Source organism: Neoarius graeffei, chromosome 13 (genome assembly GCF_027579695.1).
Source record: "Neoarius graeffei isolate fNeoGra1 chromosome 13, fNeoGra1.pri, whole genome shotgun sequence".
Lineage (NCBI taxonomy): Eukaryota > Metazoa > Chordata > Actinopteri > Siluriformes > Ariidae > Neoarius > Neoarius graeffei.
In genome coordinates, this window is record NC_083581.1 from 30,196,319 (window position 1) to 30,218,820 (window position 22,502).

Here is a 22,502-nt window from a genome sequence, read left to right on the forward strand (position 1 = left end):
AAACAGTGAGAGAGAAACAAATGGAGATGCAGAGAAAAACAGCAATACAAGAAGAGAAGGAGGGACAGAAACATGCAGACAGAGAGCAGGGAGCAGAGAGAGATGCAGAAAGATAGACACGGGTGCAGAGAGAGAGAGAGAGCAATAGGGGGAGACAGAGAGACAAAGATGAACAGAGCCATGATTTATCATTAAAGCGTCCTCTTAAACAGGTCCCTGGTATTTTCGTTTGTGTTCTTCAGGGTGTCGCTGCAGGGACAGGGTGTGTGTGAGTGACGTGCTGGTGGTCACTGACTTGTTGCTCATGCAGTGCTGGCGAATGTTGGTGGTGACGTTGTGGTAGACGGTGGGAGGCAGTGCCAGGTAAAAGATGTAGTTGGCACCTGTACCATGGTGCAGTGAGCTCAGGTGGGACTGCAGCTGTGAGAAAGACTCTCCCTCTGTATAACTTCCGGCCAGGTAAGAGTTCCTTTGGAAAAACGCTGAGAGACGCCCGTTATCCACGTCTTTAACCTGATACAATGAACAAATAGCGTTATATAGTTACAGATCATTCACAGGCACTTGTATAGCAGATGTTCTACATAATTGAAGACTAATGATAATCTAAAACCAAAACAAGAAAGGCATACATCATTGATGAAAGTTTTCTCTAACACTGGATAAGTTTTTCCCAACAGGAAAGTCTTCAGGGACGACACAAGCTACCTGTGTGTCTTGTCTTTTTGTATCTGTGTTTAAATAACATTTTTGGCAATTTGATGGAGAATAAAAGGTGGGAGGAAAAAAAAAAATCCCATCCACTACACTTCAGCACATGCTCTTATAGGAAAACAATCAGCTTCGGAGTTATAAAAGGAACACACATATCGCAGTCATCATTTTATTATCCTTAGTTATAAAACATGCTGAAACTATTATAGGATGCTGACCTGCTATATAATTGTTTATGCTAATAACTATTAGTATAAATACGCAGGTGATTATAGAAAATCGCGTGCTGATTATTGAGAAATAGTCCGAATTTCTCGATAATCGCCGATTGCTGCGCAAGTGAGGAAGAATTACAAATGATGAAAGAAAATGCTGTTCCTAAAAGCACTGAAGTTTGGTCTAAAACTATTCAAAGGTCAAGTGGAATCGAGATATATTTTATCAATTTCAAAACAAAGTATTTTACGTGACTCGGTGTAGACAAGTGACAAGTCTGCGCCACGCCGTTATTACATTTGCATGCCACTTTTGAAGTTTAAAAAAAAAAAAAAAAAATCATTTATTTCAATCACCTGTGTATTTATACTAAAACAATTATCCGCCTCAGGCTCAGTGAATATCGACCTCGACTTCATCGCCAATATCATTCCCTGATATTCGCTTCACCTTTGGTGAATAATTGTTAAATAAGAACACTTTTCGACCTTCACCTTCATGTACGGTAAAGTGGCAGCGTGGATGTCATCCATGGTGAGGTGGGAACGTGCAAACCCAACAAAGTAGGTCTCCTCTGGTAGGAGCCCATCCTTAAAGAGCCACCTTAAAAACAGGATTAGTTGAATAACTGAACATGCGCGCCTGCATGCGCACACACACACACACACACACACACGTTAGCAGTGTTCAAACACTCACCAAAGTGTTGGGTAAATCTTCTTCTTGGCAAGATCCCCCTTAAAGGAAAAAAAAAAAAACCAAAACAAATGATTTTGTTTGTCATGGCTACTTCAGTGGAATGTGTGACACCGCCTACTCTGTGAGAGTGACGAGCCAGTGCTCCCTGTACTAAACCCAGTGACACTTTCACGTGGCTCAAACTGAAGTTAACAGGCTATGAAACATGAGTCCTCAAATCTTCGGTCCCTCACGAAACCTGCTTTACAACAACCACTGAAATATGAACATATGACTCTCTGTGGGGCGGCACGATGGTGTAGTGGTTAGCACTGTCGCCTCACAGCAAGAAGGTCCTGGGTTTGAGCCCAGCAGCCAGCGAGGGTCTTTCTGTGTGGAGTTTGCATGTTCTTCCCGTGTCCATGTGGGTTTCCCCCCACAGTCCAAAGACATGCAGGTTAGGTTAACTGGTGACTCTAAATTGACCGTAGGTGTGAATGTGAGTGTGAATGGTTGTCTGTGTCTATGTGTCAGTCCTGCGATGACCTGGCGACTTGTCCAGGGTGTACCCCGCCTTTCGCCCGTAGTCAGCTGGGATAGGCTCCAGCTTGCCTGCGACCCTGTAGAACAGGATAAGCGGCTACAGATAATGGATGGATGGATGACTGACTCTCCGTGTTTCAAACCTTTAAATGAGGAAGTGGAGCTTCACAGTTCAGGAGTAGGTTACCCAAAAGGCCAAGAGTGTCTTTAATTACCTCCTAAGATCCATCATCAAGCTCACGTGATTTTCCTGAACAACATCGTAGCCAGGTGATGTAGTGGTTAGCGCTGTCGCCTCACAGCAAGAAGGTCCGGGTTCGAGCCCCATGGCCGGCGAGGGCCTTTCTGTGCGGAGTTTGCATGTTTTCCCCGTGTCCGTGTGGGTTTCCTCTGAGTGCTCCGGTTTCCCCCACAGTCCAAAGACATGCAGGTTAGGTTAACTGGTGACTCTAAATTGACCGTAGGTGTGAATGTGAATGGTTGTCTGTGTCTATGTGTCAGCCCTGTGATGACCTGGCGACTTGTCCAGGGTGTACCCCGCCTTTCACCCGTAGTCAGCTGGGATAGGCTCCAGCTTGCCTGCGACCCTGTAGGACAGGATAAAGCGGCTACAGATAATGAGATGAGAACATCATAGCCACAGTCGTCCTTTAGTTTGCTCTGAAATTATGATGGACCCGGACCACTCGTTCAAAACAAAGAGCGACTCGTTCACAGCCGAATACACAGAACACGCATGCACCTCCGAGGGACTCGCACAGTCAACAGGGGAAACTGGTGTTGAATCTGCCGCCAGTGTTAAATCATTTTTATTGTACATTGCAAGTACATAGAGTTAATTATTAAATAAATATACAAAAAAAAATGTCATGAATATATTTCAATGTGTTATGGAATCACGTATGGATTTTGGAATGTCACGTTGATATCGCCATATTTTAACCAAATTATCTCCATTAGGCGAGTGATTCTCATTTAGTGTCAAATGAGAAATACCTGCACTAGAGCCCTGCACTCCCGCGGGACCCGCCGCAAAGCAGTGCGGCGCGGGACAAATTTTGAAAGCTCATTGCGGGCGCGGGCGGGACCGGAAGTGCACATATGTGCGCGCGGGCGGGAGCGGGAGTGCACATATGCGGCACGGGCGGGAGCGATGATAAGCTGCAGTCCCGCTAACTAAAAACGTGTTTGAAATAAAATTTATAAATTATTAATTTAGGTCTATCATATATAATTTGTGCTGGATATTTTATTTGGCATTAATAAAAACATTTTAAAGATGCCTAAATTTGCAGAGAGAGTCAGATTGCCAGATTGAGTGAGGAATGGCATCTTAAATTTGCCATTGATCACCCTAACGGGAAATCCTTTGATCACTCTAATGACTCGCAGTTCACACCCAGCTAGCAAGAGAACCATGAGTGAAGTGATTTACTGCTTGCGTTAGTCTACAACTTTAATCAGAGAGACAGGTTACACAGTGACGGTAGGCTTGACTCAATGCTATCCCAGAAATCCTTCCTGTAATATGCAAATTTGGCTGTCCAGGAAGGATTTCTGGGATAGCATTGAGTCAAGCCTACCGTCACTGTGTAACCTGTCTCTCTGATTAGAGTTGTAGACTAACGCAAGCAGTAAATCAATTCACTTCTCTTGCTAGCTCTGCTTTGCAATTAAAAAAAAAAAAAAACCACACCATTGGTACAAAGCAAGCCCATTCACTTTTTTATGCTGATCAGAGAATTACAATGGTTTCTCATGTGATAAAAATGTGCGATTCGTGATTAAATATTTTAATCGCTTGACAGCACTAATTATTATTATTAGAGACACTACATGCTGAATTCAGAAACAAGGTAAATAATAACAAACGTGAACGTGAGCTGTAGATATTTATGCTCAAATCCACTCAAAGTAGGGGGCGGGGCACCATCACGCTGTATCAAGACAAGAACTTTCCTGAGAAATAACGCGAACGTCTGCATCATGCGGGATTTGCGGGCGGGAGCGGGACAAAATGTGGCAGATCACAGAATCCAGGGACACATGTCCGCCCGGGGGCATTTTGAGTTATTGACAGATTCAGAAAGTACAGTTTCTAAGCTTTCCAATGATGCCTTCCATGTGGAGATCTGACAATATTTGAAGAATGTGTGGCCTTTTGAAAGTGCATACCTCTTAAAACAGGAAAGGGAGAAAATCGCCCTCAAAGTTTTCCATCTCAGTTACTCTGGGTGCAGGGCGGGCACATAATGGTGCTCATCTGCATGACGTTAAGGAAAGCTCTACCCCCTACGAGCTAGCACGATACTACTTTCATGTAAACAAAGATCACCACATCAATTTTCCTTCCATGCAAAGTATGCCCAACACAATTATGAAGTACAAAAATAAGTCCTAAAGTATACTTTAACGTTTTGTGGTTGAAAAATTACTCACACCGTAAGAAAGATAGATAGCACGATGATGACACAACTAACACAACACTAGTTTCATGTAAAGCCTCGGTCACAACCGGCCGTATGTGCTCCTACAGCCGGTCTACACGCAAAAAACGCAAGAAATGCACGGAGAGCGCGCGTGTGAAAAGCACGAGAGCGCGCGTGTGACGTGCTGATTTTCGAGCCGCAGACCGGCCGCAGAGGTTCTTTGTCATGTCAAACAAACTCTACAGGCGCTTACGGTTTTTTCAGGTTGCAAGACAAACTTACGGCCAACGCGCGTCTTTCTCCGTGGAAAAAAAAAAAAAAACGCAACGATTTGGGAAACACCAAAAATCACACGGCCAAAAAATCGTACGTCCGGTTGTGACCTAGGCTTAACCAAACCACAACACTCTCCGTTACATGCAAAAATAACCACACAGCCTTAGATTAATAAACTTACCCCATCAGAAAGAGAAACGGCGCCTTGCACACACCAATGCCTCCAATGGAATGTAATCCTAGAACGGTCCGTGTATCATCCGATCATTCAAGTATTCCATTCAATCTGGAAAACGAGGTTGTGGTTTTTTTTGCTAGAAATGGTTATCTCCGATGTAAATACCGAGTGTCTGTTTGCTTCGCGGTGTTTCAGCTCCTCTGCGCTCTGTTTAGTAACTCATTCCATAGTGAAATCACACGCCTGTATGCAGGTTAAGTAGCCATGCGCTCAACCCGCATCATACAGCTGATTCGCGGAAAAAAAAAACAAAAGACTTAAATCATCATGTGAATGGCCCATATGGTAATTTACCCACACCCCCCAGCAGGCTACAGTCCTGACAAAAACGAGACAATTTGCAACAAAAAATGTATGCTTTTCCAACAAAACAATCTATTATCTGAAATACTGATTGCATTCTTCAAGATCTCAACTTGCACATGATGGAAAAAAACAAAAATCACAAATTTTGAAAAAAAAATGCTTCTTTTGCGACTATCTCGGATTCGTTTCGGCCGACATGTGTCCCTGGATTCGGTGAGCGGTCACAAATATGGCAGGCGCGGGCGGGAGTGGGACTGAAAATCATAATTCTTTGCGGGCGCGGGCGGGACTGAAAAATCCGACCCGCGCAGACCTCTAACCTGCACCACTAACATTGGACGTGCATGTGAGAGAGAGGTTTTGATTCGTGTGTACTAGGGTGCACCAGTTGCCCCCTAAAAATGAAAAGTTCCTCCGATCATGATGCATTGTTGTTTTTATGTTCCTTTTGGTAAGAAAACACACTGGGTGAAATATTTTGACAAAATTCAAAAGTTTAATGGTGGCACCAGGAGCTCAAAGTTATGGAAAAAGCTGCTATTTTATGACTTTTATGACAAAATTTCGATCACTTTTCATGAAACATTATGGCACCTTATAGAGTATACCAAATATCTTAGATCCACATTTTTAGTGCATATTCTAAATATATTATCAAGCACAGTTTGAGTTTTAGCTGTTCACTGAATCATTGTTCAACTACTTTTAAACAATACAAATGTATTATGAATCACATTAATGCTTCTCAATCCCTTGCAAAGGTTCTTAACATGATCTCTGGCTCACAAGAAATCAATAAATGGAGTCCAACATTGTGATTCGAACCTTACGCGAAAACATAAAATAAGCGGGGGGTTTTTTGGTAAAAAATGAACCTCATGGTGCCACCATTAGACTTTTGAATATGGTCAAAAAATTTTACAGGATGTCTTTATTGGTGAAAAGGAACACCCAAACAAAAACGCATCAGATTTTATGAAAGTGAGGGCAACTGATGCACCCTAGTGTGTACCCAATTTTTATGTAAAACTGACCTGCTTATACACACGTGCGTGTGTGTGTGTGTGTGTGTGTGTGTGTGTGTGTGTGTGTATACAACTTCCTTAGGTACACTACACACATTAAAACCTCTCTCTCTCTCTCTCTCTCTCTCATAAGGAAGAACATTGCTCACTTGGCATTGTAGATAACAGTTGAAATAGTCCTATGCTTGAGTAACAGTGAAACGAGCGGGTACAGGGAACACATTTACTGAATTATTTAGGTTATTATTTGCTCATTCTTTCGTGTGAACGTTTATTAATTTAATTTTTTTTAAAAATGCCCCAAAATGTTATAGTTTCAATTATTAATTACCACTTTGTGTGTAATGCATTTTCACACACATCATCTCTAGCCGCTTTATCCTGTTCTACAGGGTCGCAGGCAAGCTGGAGCCTATCCCAGCTGACTACAGGCGAAAGGCGGGGTACACCCTGGACAAGTCGCCAGATCATCACAGGGCTGACACATAGCCCATGTTTACATTAGACCGTATCAGCGGATCATCAGATTAACGTTTTTAAAACGATTAGTGTGCACACAGCAACACCAATACACGATTTGCATGCACACAGCAACGCCAATACACGGATACGCTCGGCTCCGCAGGCATCCTGCGCTCCAAATCACTCCGCCCTGAACAGCGAGTGCCCTCTGGAGGGTGCGCACTCCGGCCCTGCGCAGCTCACACAGTACGCGAGTGAAGTGCACAAGCCACGATTCGGGACTGAGCCGCTGTGTGTGTGATCCCAGCGCATATCACTTACCACTTGCAAGTGGAAGGATGGCAAGCCTAAAGACAATCATAACTACACAATGGGCAGTATTTGCATCAGTATTTGCAGTATTTTCATACTTTTATACTCTTTAATGAAAGGTGATACAAGGCGGAAGTCCGCGCCGTTTTTCAGCAGTCGTGTCACATGACCAACGCCAGCGAATCAGGAAGGTGGATGTCACAGTGACGTTGTCCAATGAGACGCCAGCTAGAGCTTAGCACAGCGTATCCGCGTATTCTGAATGTTTACACAGCACCGGACCAGACACGATCTAGATTCACTCATGAACATATACAAAGCACTAATCAGATCAACCATAGATTATGGATGTATAGTGTATAGTTCTGCATGTACAACATCTATTAGGAAGCTTGAAAGAATTCAGTTTAAAGGCCTAAGGATTGCCTTAGGAGCAATCAAAACAACGCCTACCTGTGCACTGTTAGTCGAGGCTGAGGAACCCCCAATTAAATTAAGATTTGAGAAACTGTCTTTAACATACTGGGTTAGACTTATGGGGAGTACAAATAATCCTGCTCTGTCTGTGCTAAACAACTGTTGGGAATACCAATTAAAGAGTCCTGGGTTTTGGGTGGAAAGTTCATGACATGGGGGAGAAATATGGAATTAAAGACTTTAGCTTTAGTCCTGCACTTGTTTTGAGCAAAGTTCCCCCATGGATGTTGCCAGTCCCAAAAGTTGATCTAGAACTGCTGAAAGAGAAAATGGAACAAACTAATGAACGGGCATTAGCTATGTACTGTGAAAGACATCTTATATCTAAATATTATGGGTTTGTAAAGATATTTACAGATGGGTCAAAAGATATACAAAATGGTCATTGTGGAATTGGGATTTTTATCCCAAAATTTAACAAAAGTTATGGATATCTCATCTCATCTCTAGCCGCTTTATCCTTCTACAGGGTCGCAGGCAAGCTGGAGCCTATCCCAGCTGACTATGGGCGAAAGGCGGGGTACACCCTGGACAAGTCGCCAGGTCATCACAGGGCTGACACATAGACACAGACAACCATTCACACTCACATTCACACCTACGGTCAATTTAGAGTCACCAGTTAACCTAACCTGCATGTCTTTGGACTGTGGGGGAAACCGGAGCACCCGGAGGAAACCCACGCGGACACGGGGAGAACATGCAAACTCCACACAGAAAGGCCCTCGCTGGCCCCGGGGCTCGAACCCAGACCTTCTTGCTGTGAGGCGACAGCGCTAACCACTACACCACCGTGCCGCCAGTTATGGATATAGATTAAGTAATTTATCAATATACACAATAGAGTTAACTGCAATAATTACTGCACTGAGATGGATTGAAGAAATCAAACCACTTAGATCTGTTATATGCTCTGACTCACTTGCAGTTTTGCTCAGCCTTGAATCAGGTAATACAGTAAGAGAGGATCTGGTAATTGAGACAAGACATTTGCTATTAAATATTAGAAATCTTGGAATATTAGTTCAATTTTGTTGGGTCCCAGCACATGTTGGAATTAAAGGAAATGAAACGGCTGACAAAATTGCCAAGAAAATGCTGGAAAAAGAACATATAGGAATTAATATCTCAATGGGGAAGGCATGATTGGAAGGCAGAGCACAATGCCAGGTTCTACCACTCAAATCAGGGAAATGTTTGGGGGAAAAGGGCTACAGGTCTCAACAGAAGGGAAGAGGTTGTGTATAGTAGACTAAGGTTGGGTCACACATGTCTTAATGGTACATTGCAGATAGTAGGGAAGAGTAATGGGTTATGCAGGTACTGCCAAGTTAAAGAGGATGTAGATCATGTTCTATTTAACTGTTACAGATACTCAGAACACAGACGACAGTGGAAAGAAAGAGAGGCAGAAAATGGAATAGTGAATATCCTGAAAGAAGAAGGAATGCAAAGAGATAAAATGAAATCCCTATTTATTTTTCTCAATAATTCAGGTCTAATGAAAAGGATTTAATTTTTTTTTACTTGATCAAATAGCCATAGTCTGCCAAGTCCCTTTACACACTCCTGTACAGTAGGTGGCGGTATGCACCAAAGAGATGTAATCTGCCAATAAACTAAAAAGAAGAAGAACGATCTGGATTGAATACGTGGACGCTGGTGGATTCCCGTTTCCCGGCGGTTTAATGTAAACGGACAGTGCATCCGCGAAGAAAACGAGACAGATACGGTCTAATGTAAACGTAGCCATAGACACAGACAACCATTCACACTCACATTCACACCTACGGTCAATTTAGAGTCACCAGTTAACCTAACCTGCATGTCTTTGGACTGTGGGGGAAACCGGAGCACCCGGAGGAAACCCACGCGGACACAGGGAGAACATGCAAACTCCACACAGAAAGGCCCTCGCCGGCCACGGGGCTCGAACCCGGACCTTCTTGCTGTGAGGCAACAGTGCTAACCGCTACACCACCGTGCCGCCCATTTTCACACATATATCTTGTATATAAAAATGCTGAATGACAATACAATATTCCGACATATTTTAAACACTTTATGTACATCATTAATTTTTGGCTTAAAAAAAAAAAAACACCATGTGACCTCATCGACTGGATTTAGCAACTAGCTACTAATGTCTATATCGGGGACACACATTGCAAAGAAGCTCTTCGAAATGTTGCTATTAAGACTCCTTTTTACGAGTGAGTTCAGGAAAACCATGTACAGAGACAACGTTCATTGCTGAAGAGAGTCTCTCAACTCTCTATTTAACCCTCAAGGGCAACATTATCGGGAAACCTACCCCAGACCAGTTCATAAATTTATTTAAAAGAATGTCCATCTGTTATGGAGCAGGGTGTCGGGGGCCTTAGAAGTTAACACACAGATACGGCAGGAGGCAAAAGATGACGTTTTTGCCTTTTATTTTTGCACACCACAGATAAGATAATGAGCCAGAGGCCAATAACTAACTAAAATAAACCAAAACAAAAATACAGAAAAATATAACTATACAATATTTACAAACATACAGAAAATAAACCGGCTACGTGGAGCCAAAATAAACAAACAAAAGATAAGCTAGCCTAAGGCTCAAGAAAGCACAATTCAAATCAATGTACTCGCACAGCTGAGTGTAGGACAGAGCAATATAAACACAGGTCTTGTCTCTACCTGGCTCTCCCTACAACTGAACACATCTCCATTATAAATGATACCTGTCTCCTCCCTATAGTTGGCCAATACACTTGCCTAAACCAAAAAGCAAAGAGTTTTTAGTTAGGCACTCAATAATAACCAATTTAAACATTTTAAAATAGCGCTATAAAGAAATACATATTCTCAGGCCTTACAAAAAATAATACACAAATACATATACATATAGGTACACCAATACCAACTATGCAGATATCTTACACGTTTAACCGTCACCGCAAGGGCGCGAGGACGCGCACACGTGAACGTGCCCCATAATAAAAACATCCTCAGCACCATCACGCAACCCTTTGTCACAACCAGGAAGCACTGCCACCGGTAAGACATGGAGCTTTTTAAATGCCAAATGAACATTGATTGGTGTTCTTAAACACTTATAAACCACTCGTTTGTACTCATTAAGGCTGCATGTTATGACTAGGCACAATAAATAAAGAAACAAAACATATTGACAAAGCGTTGTTTCTGAGTTGTTTGTGTGTGCGTTATGTGTGAAATGTAATGTATTTTAATACTATGTGCGTGAATGGTTGTTACGCTAAACATGTGTCGACCCATGTTAACTAACAAAACCACAATGCACAATAAAAAGGGTTAAAACTCACGTACTGCAGTTTATAAAGTCTATGAACCATCATAACAATGCGGGAAAAGTTTGAATGGGGAAAATAACAGTACATACTTTCAATGGCGGCTGCCATAGCAGATGCCGTGATGGTGCGCTCATGGGTCGCATCATCACACCATCACTGCACATACTGTCATGTCCATAAGTATTTGCATACTGACAATTTTCCTAAAGTAACACGTCTACTTTACATATTCAAATATCTTACTGACAGTCGAGGTGTGGTAGTGTTCCAGTGAGAGTTTTACCGGGGAAAAGCTGGTTAAACATTCCACACTGGTTTGACATTCAAAATACAAACCTATTATGCGCTTCAACCATTTGCGTGATTGATGTCAAACCTACTCAGTACTGTGCCACAAGGCTTGTTTTTTTTAAATACACAGCGCCCTCCATAATTATTGGCACCCCTGGTTACGATGTGTTAAAAGCCTTAAAATAAATTCAATTTTTAGTGCAGAAGCATAATCTCGCACTGAAAATTGTAGAAAAATGTAAACTTTTAACTCAAGTGAATTAAAAAAAAAAAAAAATCCCTGACTAAGAAATTATTTTTCATAAAAATCACCTGTTCCACAATTACTGGCACCCATAACAATTCCTAGAAAATAAATGTAACTGAAGCATTTCTGTCATTTCTATTGTAGTTTATAAAGTTGATCAGAGTCTCTAGGAACCTTTAATTAGTAATTCATCACATCCTGTTTCCCTGGGGTATGAATATGATGTGACACAGAGGCCTATTTCTCTTATCCACTCAACATGGGAAAGACAAGAGAACACACCATTCAAGTAAGGCAGATGTGTGTCGACCTTCATAAGTCAGGCAATGGCTACAAGAAAATCGCCACTCGCCTACACCTGCCCGTATCTACAGTCAGAGGAATCATCAAGAAGTTTAAAACAACTGGAACAGTGGCAAACAAGCCTGGACGAGGATGCAAGTTTATCTTGCCACCATGCACAGTGAGGAGGATGGTAAGAGAAGTAAAAAGTTCTCCAAAGTTCACTCTTAGAGAATTGCATCAAAGAGTAGCATCTTGGGGTCACAAAGTCTCCATAACAACCACCAGGCGCTATCTACATGCCAACAAGCTGTTTGGGAGGCATGCACGGAAAAAGCCTTTTCTCACTTACAAGCATAAACGTAAACGTCTGGAGTTCGCTAAGCGGTACTGGGACTTCAACTGGGACCATGTGCTTTGGTCAGATGAGACCAAGATAGAGCTTTTTGGCAATAAACACTCTAAGTGGGTCTGGTGTAACACAAAAGATGAGTATGCGGAAAAGCACCTCATGCCCACTGTGAAGTATGGGGGAGGATCGGTGATGCTGTGGGCCCGTTTCTCTTCCAAAGGCCCTGGGAACCTTGTTAGGGTGCATGGCATCATGAACTCTTTGAAATACCAGGACATTTTAAAATCAAAATCTGGTGGCCTCTGCCCGAAAGCTGAAGATGGGTCGTCACTGGGTCTTTCAGCAAGATAATGACCCTAAACATGTGGCCAAATCTACACAAAAATGGTCCACCAGACACAAAATCAAGCTCCTCCCATGGCCATCTCAGTCCCCAGACCTCAACCCAACTGAAAACCTGTGGGGTGAGCTGAAGAGGAGAGTGCATAGGAGAGGACCCAGGACTCTGGACGATTTAGAGAGATTGTGCAAAGAGGAATGGTCGAAGATCCCTCTCTCTGTATTCTCCCATCTTGTGAAATGTTTAAAGGAGAAGATTAAGTGCTGTCTTGTTGGCAAAAGGGGGTTGTACGAAGTATTAACATCAGGGGTGCCAATAACTGTGGCACACGTGATTTCATGTGAAAGAATTATTTCTTAATGTGGGATTTTTTTTCCCCACTGAATAAACGCACTTGAATTAAAAGGTTGGATTTTTCTCTGGCAGCACAGTGGTGTAGTGGTTAGCGCTGTCGCCTCACAGCAAGAAGGTCCTGGGTTCGAGCCCCGTGGCCGGCGAGGGCCTTTCTGTGTGGAGTTTGCATGTTCTCCCCGTGTCCGTGTGGGTTTCCTCCGGGTGCTCCGGTTTCCCCCACAGTCCAAAGACATGCAGGTTAGGTTAACTGGTGACTCTAAATTGACCGTAGGTGTGAATGTGAGTGTGAATGGTTGTCTGTGTCTGTGTGTCAGCCCTGTGATGACCTGGCAACTTGTCCAGGGTGTACCCCGCCTTTCGCCCGTAGTCAGCTGGGATAGGCTCCAGCTTGCCTGCGACCCTGTAGAAGGATAAAGCGGCTAGAGATGAGATTTTTCTCTTTTTTTGCATTGTTGTCCTATATTATTTAAAAAAAAAATGAATTTATTAGAAGCCTAAGAACATATCTTAGCGAGGGGTGCCAATAATTGTGGAGGGCGCTGTACCTTTTGTACAAATTGTTTAAGATATAAAGCCGTTACACTCCCCGAGCAATTCACCTTGAGATGTCAAAGCAACTGTGCAACATACTAAAGACAAATATCGCTTGTGCACCATGAGACTTGTTTTACAGTACAGTGTGTTCATGTGCACAGTAAACCTCTTGGCTTTTATAACTGTAGTGAGCTTTTGCATGGAACTGTGGAAAGACAAAGAGGTCCAACAGAGATTCAGCATGTTCTAATCGCAGTGCTTTTAACGAACGCTGGGAGACGGTCCCTTCTGCTCCAACAAATACTGTACACCAACACGGGGGCAGTTAGGATATAAATGGAGGATAGCTAGCTAGATCTCCCAGTGTGCATGATGGTCAGTGATGGATTATGACTTTGAAAGTGCTACTTAAAATTAATAACTAATTTGCATGTTTTAGCATGGTTCAAATATCTGAAATGTTCTATTTGCAATAATTTAAAAACTTTTAACCTCATACACGCCTAATTTAACAGTGCAGTGAGGTGTACTGAAATACTTACATTTAGTTTTTCCTTTATGTGTATATACATTTCATATTGATGGTCTAACAGGAGTCTCAGATGTTTGTGAAATTTACAGACCTGTTTTTTTAAACCCATAAACCGGATAACAAACGGATCAGTTTCATCACACTGCATCTCAGCGAGTTCTTTCGGAACAATTCCCCATCACCTGATTCACTCCAGAGCAGAAAGGCAAGCTGCGCTCTAAGTGGGTCCCGCACTGCGTTCTCATCATGATGGAGGCTCTCCGACCACGTTACACAGGATTCGGTGCTGTGGATGGTGTCACCATCAGGCTCTGCGGCTGTTTGGTGCATTGCACAAAGTGGATGGAATAATGAATGAAGAACCTCAGCATACATCAGCGAGATGGCTGAAACTTGGACACAACTGAGTGTTCCAACAGCACAATGAGCCCAAATAAATACACATCACAGCTGGGTGTGGAACAGAGAAAGCAGGCGAACATTAAGCTTAAAACAAGCCCCGAGTTCAATCCTATGGAAAATATATGGACTGTGCTGAAAGGTTGGGTACCTGGGTATCAGGAAACACCCAGATTTAATTGAACTCTACTTAGTGTTGTCGGACTCTCAGAATCAATAGTATCAGACATAGAGACTCGGGATTTTATTTCAAGACGCATCAAGTCTACAACTATTGGGATTTCACTAAATTGCCCGATTTATTTGTGCACATCATTACTGTGACCGGATGTAAAATTTTCTGCTTCAAATGCAACCAATAACGTGACCAGGGGCGCAGATACGTTTTTTGAACTGGGGGGGGGGGGGGGGGGGGGGGGGGGGGACAAAGCTGCCAGCAAACCAACCCCACCCTCAACATGTGTTGTCAACATGTGTTGACTTTCTAACTATGCCTGTGTGTTGCGTGAGCGGCAGTCAATCAACAACTCTTCGCAAAGTTTCCTTATGAAACAATATGCTCGCTGAAATTATGGCAGGGAACGCCAGATTAAACATTAAAACTGCCTTCTGAGCACTGTATCTACAGGCTACCACCGAAAGAAGGAGGCTACCAGAAAGGCATCTCTACTCCGTACGATTTTACTTTCACTACGACATTACTTTGAACAGACTATCAAAAAATTGCAAGGTGATATAAAGTAAGGCACAGTTTACTTACAGTCGTTTTTTGAAAAAACGATACAATTGTTTTCTGCCTTTTCGGTTTGGCACCCTTCATCATGCTGTGTTGGGGTCCTGAACTAGGAGCTGTCCCTGATATGCCTGTCAAACTTGTTGTGGGTAACCATAGCAACCAAGCTCGAGCTCGCAACCTGTGCAGTCTGCGCAGCTCAACCAACCGAATATCAGTCTTTGTTTTGTTTTATGTGAGTTGTTGCAACTATGTATGTACTGCTGTGCACCTCAATAAACCGAATGGTAATTAGTCTTTTGATTTTTCCGTGAGGTTTGCCTTATGCAAAGAAAGACAGCATAGACATTTTTTCCTCCCTATAAGTGGGGGGGACCGAACGAGGTGAATTTAAATCCGGATGGGACGAATCCCACCCGTCCCACCCTCTATCTGCGCCCGTGAACGTGACTCATTGCCAATTTTAAATTTTCATTACTGTTAACAATAGTCACCCTTCTTCCGCCCCTTCACACACCCTGGTCTGGTCCTAGTCTTGATTCAGTCTCACCCTGCTTTGGTTTTGGCCTTGACTTGATCTCAGCTCCTCATGGTCTTGGTCTTAAAGCTCACAGGCAATGGTTTTAATTTTATGCACATTTTGAAACTTTGCATGTTAAAAAACCCTCTGTAATTTTCTTCTGGTCCCAAGAAGTATTATTAATAAGGAATAATTAAAATAAGTTACCACGGATTGTGGCGAATTTCTGTTTGGCTATTTTCGTGACCACTCGGCCCATGACATCATTTAAGACAAACAAACCGCCTGAGTTGAGTCCACTTCTGTTTACTTACATTGCTGTTCGGCTTGAGTGCAGACAGGTGTTCAGGAATTTCCAAAGAAAAACCCCATGCCTTATTGTTGTGCAGTGAACTGTAACAACAGGACCAGTTCAGGAAGAAGTTTTTACCTTTTACCAAGAGAGGAGAAGAAGCGGAGCGAGTGGGTTGGCTTTTTCTGAAAGAGGAGACGAGGCAGAGAGAGTGGATTGTGTGCGTGAAACAAAATCAAGCAGTCAAAGAAGAAACGAACGCTCAGACAAAAAGGAGAAAATTGGAGGTAAACATTTTTACTTTTGCTTGCAATTGACAAGTCAAGAATCCTGAGGGATCCTGTACAGTCATTGTGGAAATGAGACAAAGGGATATTCCCTTGCTTAGAATAGGCTATAAATAGTATAATGCCGCAGATGGCAGGCTAATGTGGCCTACCGGTGCACTGTCAAGTAATCGTTCCCTATATCCACTAGGGAGGGCGGTTTAATTATTCTTCAAAAGGGCTCTTATTTAGTATTACGACGAAAGTAGGAATTTATCATAACTACTAGGATACATGGGGGCATCGTGGCTCGGGTGGATGGGGCGCCGTGCCGTGGGTCCGGGGACCCGGGTTCGGTTCCGACCTGGGGTCGTTTCCCGGTCCCTCCCCGTCTCTCTCTCCCGCTCGTTTCCTGTCTCTACACTGTCCTATCCAATAATAAAAGGTGAAAAAAGCCCAAAAAAAATCTTTAAAAAAAATAACTACTAGGATACAGTGGTGCTTGAAAGTTTATGAACCCTTTAGAATTTTCTATATTTCTGCATAAATATGACCTAAAACAACATCAGATTTTCACACAAGTCCTAAAAGTAGATAAAGAGAACCCAGTTAAACAAATGAGACAAAAATATAATACTTGGTCATTTATGTATTGAGGAAAATGATCCAATATTACATATCTGTGAGTGGCAAAAGTATGTGAACCTCTAGGATTAGCAGTCAATTTGAAGGTGAAATTAGAGTCAGGTGTTTTCAATCAATGGGATGACAATCAGGTGTGAGTGGGCACCCTGTTTTATTTAAAGAACAGGGATCTATCAAAGTCTGATCTTCACAACACGTTTGTGGAAGTGTATCATGGCACGAACAAAGGAGATTTCTGAGGACCTCAGAAAAAGCGTTGTTGATGCTCATCAGGCTGGAAAAGGTTACAAAACCATCTCTTTTTTTTTTTTTAAAGATTTTTTTTGGGCTTTTTGCACCTTTATTGGATAGGACAGTGTAGAGACAGGAAATGAGCGGGAGAGAGAGAGACGGGAAGGGATCGGGAAATGACCTCGGGCCGGAATCGAACCCGGGTCGCCCGCATTCATGGTATGGCGCCTTAACCACCTGAGCCACGACGCCCCCTACAAAACCATCTCTAAAGAGTTTGGACTCCACCAATCCACAGTCAGACAGATTGTGTACAAATGGAGGAAATTCAAGACCATTGTTACCCTCCCCAGCAGTGGTCGACCAACAAAGATCACTCCAAGAGCAAGGCGTGTAATAATCAGCGAGGTCACAAAGGACCCCAGGGTAACTTCTAAGCAACTGAAGGCCTCTCTCACATTGGCTAATGTTAATGTTCATGAGTCCACCATCAGGAGAACACTGAACAACAATGGTGTGCATGGCAGGGTTGCAAGGAGAAAGCCACTGCTCTCCAAAAAGAACATTGCTGCTCATCTGCAGTTTTGCTAAAGATCACGTGGACAAGCCAAAAAGCTACTGGAAAAATGTTTTGTGGATGGATGAGACCAAAATAGAACTTTTTGATTTAAATGAGAAGCGTTATGTTTGGAGAAAGGAAAACACCGCATTCCAGCATAAGAACCTTATCCCATCTGTGAAACATGGTGGTGGTAGTATCATGCTTTGGGCCTGTTTTGCTACATCTGGCTCAGGACAGCTTGCCATCATTGATGGAACAATGAATTCCGAATTATACCAGTGAATTCTAAAGGAAAATATCAGGACATCTGTCCATGAACTGAATCTCAAGAGAAGGTGGGTCATGCAGCAAGACAACGACCCTAAACACACAAGTCGTTCTACCAAAGAATGGTTAAAGAAGAATAAAGTTAATGTTTTGGAATGGCCAAGTCAAAGTCCTGACCTTAATCCAATGAAATGTTGTGGAAGGACCTGAAGCGAGCAGTTCATGTGAAGAAACCCACCAACATCCCAGAGTTGAAGCTGTTCTATACGGAGGAATGGGCTAAAATTCCTCCAAGCCGGTGTGCAGGACTGATCAACAGTTACCGGAAACATTTAGTTGCAGTCATTGCTGCACAAGGGGGTCACACCAGATACTGAAAGCAAAGGTTCACATACTTTTGCCACTCACAGATATGTAATATTGTATCATTTTCCTCAATAAATAAATGACCAAGTATAATATTTTTGTCTCATTTGTTTAACTGGGTTCTCTCGATCTACTTTTAGGACTTGTGTGAAAATCCAATGATGTTTTAGGTCATATTTATGCAGAAATATAGAAAATTCTAAAGGGTTCACAAACTTTCAAGCACCACTGTAAATCGTTTGGGCGGGAGTCTTGTTGAGGTCCAGGGTCACTGCGATCAGAGTCGGCCGAGTCGCTGTCCGATTCCGAGGCTGCACGGTCAAACCAGTGAGCCACATTCACCGATTGCTTCGCAACGGCCATAGGTTCAGACATACATGGTTCCACCTCTCGATATTCAATTTGGAGAGTTCCTGCTTCAAAAATCGCTATCAGACATTTTAAACAACCTCTCACGACCAAAGTCCGTACATGTGTGTTCAGTTCGCAAGTAAACACAGAGCTGCTCCCAGTCCGTTTGGCTTAAATGACGTCACAATGACGGTCCCCTGGCGGTGAAAGTGCGCATAAGTGAGCTGTAAACAAACCTTCGGAAATTGGGCAAAACTGTTTTATTCAATTTTAGAGTGTTGATTAGACACTAGGAAGATTGAATTCGCTTTTTGGGTCGTTCTTCTAGACCAGCCTTTCTCAACTGGGGTGCCGTCTGGTTTTGTTAGGGGTCCTGTCAAAAAATTATATATTCATCTCATCTCATCTCATTATCTGTAGCCGCTTTATCCTGTTCCACAGGGTCGCAGGCAAGCTGGAGCCTATCCCAGCTGACTACGGGTGAAGGGCGGGGTACACCCTGGACAAGTCGCCAGGTCATCACAGGGCTGACACATAGACACAGACAACCATTCACACTCACGGTCAATTTAGAGTCACCAGTTAACCTAACCTGCATGTCTTTGGACTGTGGGGGAAACCCATGCGGACACAGGAAGAACATGCTAACTCTGCATAGAAAGGCCCTCGCCGGCCCCGGGGCTCGAACCCGGACCTTCTTGCTTTGAGGCGACAGCGCTAACCACTACACCACCGTGCCGCCCCCAAAATTATATATTCTAACACTGAAATAAATAAAATGAATTAAAATTCCAAAAAACGATAGCTACACAAATGCAGATCATCGCCACCTCATGCATCATCAAAATTTGTCTCATGGCCCCCTTTCCCATGTCACAACGTCACTGCCGGGGTCAGCGTGACTGCATATATTTTATATAGGGGTACCTTGAGAATTTTACATACTTCTGAAGGGTGCCGTGACTGAAAAAAGGTTGAGAAACGCTAGTCTAGACCTTAAAGTTGATATTCTACGTTTCACCTCGGACCCTTGCCTATGACCTTGAATACACTCTGGTCTCGACTTTGGTGATCTTGGCAACACCTACTCTACACAGCAAGTGGTTAAATACCCAACCAGAAGTTTGTTGATGGGCGGCACGGTGTAGTAGTGGTTAGCGCTGTCGCCTCACAGCAAGAAGGTCCGGGTTCGAGCCCCATGGCCGGCGAGGGCCTTTCTGTGCGGAGTTTGCATGTTCTCCCGGTGTCCGCGTGGGTTTCCTCCGGGTGCTCCGGTTTCCCCAACAGTCCAAAGACATGCAGGTTAGGTTAACTGGTGACTCTAAATTGACCGTAGGTGTGAATGTGAGTGTGAATGGTTGTCTGTGTCTATGTGTCAGCCCTGTGATGACCTGGCGACTTGTCCAGGGTGTACCCCGCCTTTCGCCCGTAGTCAGCTGGGATAGGCTCCAGCTTGCCTGCGACCTAGTCTGGTTAACACCAGACCATATCACAAGTGAAATATGGTCTGGAATCCACCTATTGAATTTCTTGTAGGGGAGGTGTGGTTTACGATTGTCAACGGCCGTTTATTGGACGTTGCGAATGTCTATCATTTGGCGTATACGTAGCCCATGGCCAATCATGGCAGTTGTACCCGGTAACGTAGTTAGAACGACGAAGAAAAGGAAAGAGAAGGCAAAACAAAAATAGGAAAACAATGGCACCGAACGATTACTGCCGTTTGTGCAAGACAAAGCTTGATCGAAAGTTTGGTTCGTATCGCTCGCCGCCATGTTAAACGTGATCCGTAAACAGCCCCAAATAAACTACAAGCTTCCGTTTGTCGAGTAGTACGCGTCACCGTCTTTCCACCCCTCCCCACTCTCTGATTGGCTCCCTAACTCAGGCGAGCCTTTAGACCAGGGGTGTCCAAACTGATCCATAAAGGGCTGTGTGGCTGCAGGTTTTCATTCCAGCCATGCAGCAGCACACCTCATTTGGCTTATTCAATCAACTGACACACCCACCCTTTAATCAAGTGTGGGTGTGGCTGCAAGTATTTGACTGTGTGAAGACAGTTCAGTTGATTGAATGAGCCAAGTCAGGTGTGCTGCTGCATGGCTGGAATGAAAACCTGCAGCCACACGGCCCTTTATGGATCAATTTGGACACCCCTGCTTTAGACCATAGTTTCCATGCTGTCTTTTCAGATCGGAACGATTGTGCAAAGCAGCATGGGATTTCCCAGGCTACCTGCGACCCTGTAGAACAGGATAAAGCGGCTAGAGATAATGAGATGAGATGTTTGTTGATGGCTACCAAAGGCACCTGGTGAAGCTGAAACTTGCTCACCAAATATTCAGTGTGCTCTATGTTTTAACAACAGGCCTCTTGTGAGGACATATGACGTCATCCAAATTCAGACTGACACTTTCATCAGGGGTTCTTACTGCAGATCCTAATCCTCAGCCAGATAATCAGGAGTGTGTGTGTGGGTGTGTTGGAACTCTGGAGGAAGGTGGATCTCCAGGAACAGGGCTGATGATATGTGGACTCGAGCATGAACACTCCAGCTACTCACCGAGGCGCCCAGGGTCACGAAGACATGAGAAACCTGCCGGAACTCATGATCATCATACAGCTCCTTCCGGATCTCTCCCAACACCTGGGACTGAGAGCGCACTAACGAGCTCATCCTCCTGCTCCAGCACAAATGAGAAACACACACACTGATTTAACGACACCGGAACTCTATTTATTAACAGTTATACTAACACACACACACAGCAGCTCGTGCCACCTTGCAGGACTACCGGGTGAGAGACTTTCGACAGAGAGGCCTGCTCCTGACATCAGTAACCCGTTAGCATGCTAACACCTCCCTCCATCTTTACAAGATCTTACACTCGGTGTCCGCAGCTGATAAACTCATCCAGACCGGAAGCAGCAGCTCCTTCACACTGCAGCAGCGCGCGACACCGGCCTGTGTGTGAGTGAGACGCGCGCGGAGCGTCCTGTTAAAAATAAAACAATCAATACGAGCTTCCGGCCAATAGGATTTGACGCGTCGGGACGATCCAACCAATAGGATTCGTCGTAGCTTTGCACAACCGGTGACGTCATTTCAAGTGAAAGACGCATGTTACAAATCCAACACAGGGAAAATAAAGTAGTTTATTTTGTTCGCGCTCTGATTCCCAGTTTTTTTTGTTTTGTTTTGTTTATTTAGCCATAAACATACAATAAAAACGGTACAGGTGTGGCAGGGATGACACAAAAAAGCATAAAAACTTGTTTCCACTGTGGTCCCTTATCACAGACAAAAAATAACTACACACAATTAAAAAATAACAAAATAAAAATAATTTGACAATACTGTATAACTGAATATCATGGGGAAGCATAGCAAAAATGTGAAAACTAATACCATAACAAATAATACTGAACAATATTGATAATGTTAATAATAGTAAAAAAACAAGAAAAGCAAGAGAAAAAAAACACAATAATAATAATAATAATAATAATAAATAGAGAAAATAAACTAGATAATTAAGAAAAAAAATACTGGATAGCAAATTAACAATGAAACAGTGAAAAACAATAAACTGAAATGAGATTGTATATTGACTAGGTAAATTGTCATAAAAATAATAATAATAAAATAATAATTATCAACATGATTAATAATAACAGAATAATAATAAAGAGCCAGTTGTAATGAACTGAACAAAATCAAAATAATTGACTGAAAAAAGTGCTGTTTTACCTTCTTCTGTTTTACCTTCTTCTTCTTATGGACCTCTGGCAACTCGGTCGTTCACAACAACAACAAACATAGTAGAATTTTTTGTCAACATTTATTTATTTATTTTAAATAAGATGAGCAAAAATCTTGTAAGGGTGGCACGGTCGGTGGTGTAGTGGTTAGCGCTGTCGCCTCACAGCAAGAAGGTCCGG

General features: G+C 43.1%; 1 protein-coding gene across 3 annotated transcripts in view; it reads right to left on the minus strand.

Moving 5' to 3' along the window:
• LOC132896561 (glucose-6-phosphate 1-dehydrogenase-like) overlaps window positions 1-21,578 on the minus strand; it is a 40,392-nt gene extending 18,814 nt beyond the window's left edge. Inside the window, exons 1-5 of one of the 3 annotated variants that reach the window (XM_060937487.1) lie at window positions 21,343-21,578; window positions 21,124-21,241; window positions 1,630-1,667; window positions 1,425-1,533; window positions 296-513 (exon numbers count right to left, since the gene is read on the minus strand). In XM_060937487.1, coding sequence (XP_060793470.1) covers window positions 296-513; window positions 1,425-1,533; window positions 1,630-1,667; window positions 21,124-21,241; window positions 21,343-21,395 — 536 coding nt within the window. In that variant the 5' untranslated portion in view covers window positions 21,396-21,578. Of the gene's footprint in view, window positions 1-295; window positions 514-1,424; window positions 1,534-1,629; window positions 1,668-21,123; window positions 21,245-21,342 lie in introns of all 3 variants that reach the window. The other 2 variants (XM_060937486.1, XM_060937488.1) reach the window with 2 other exon arrangements.
• Between the last annotated feature and the right edge of the window lie 924 nt (window positions 21,579-22,502).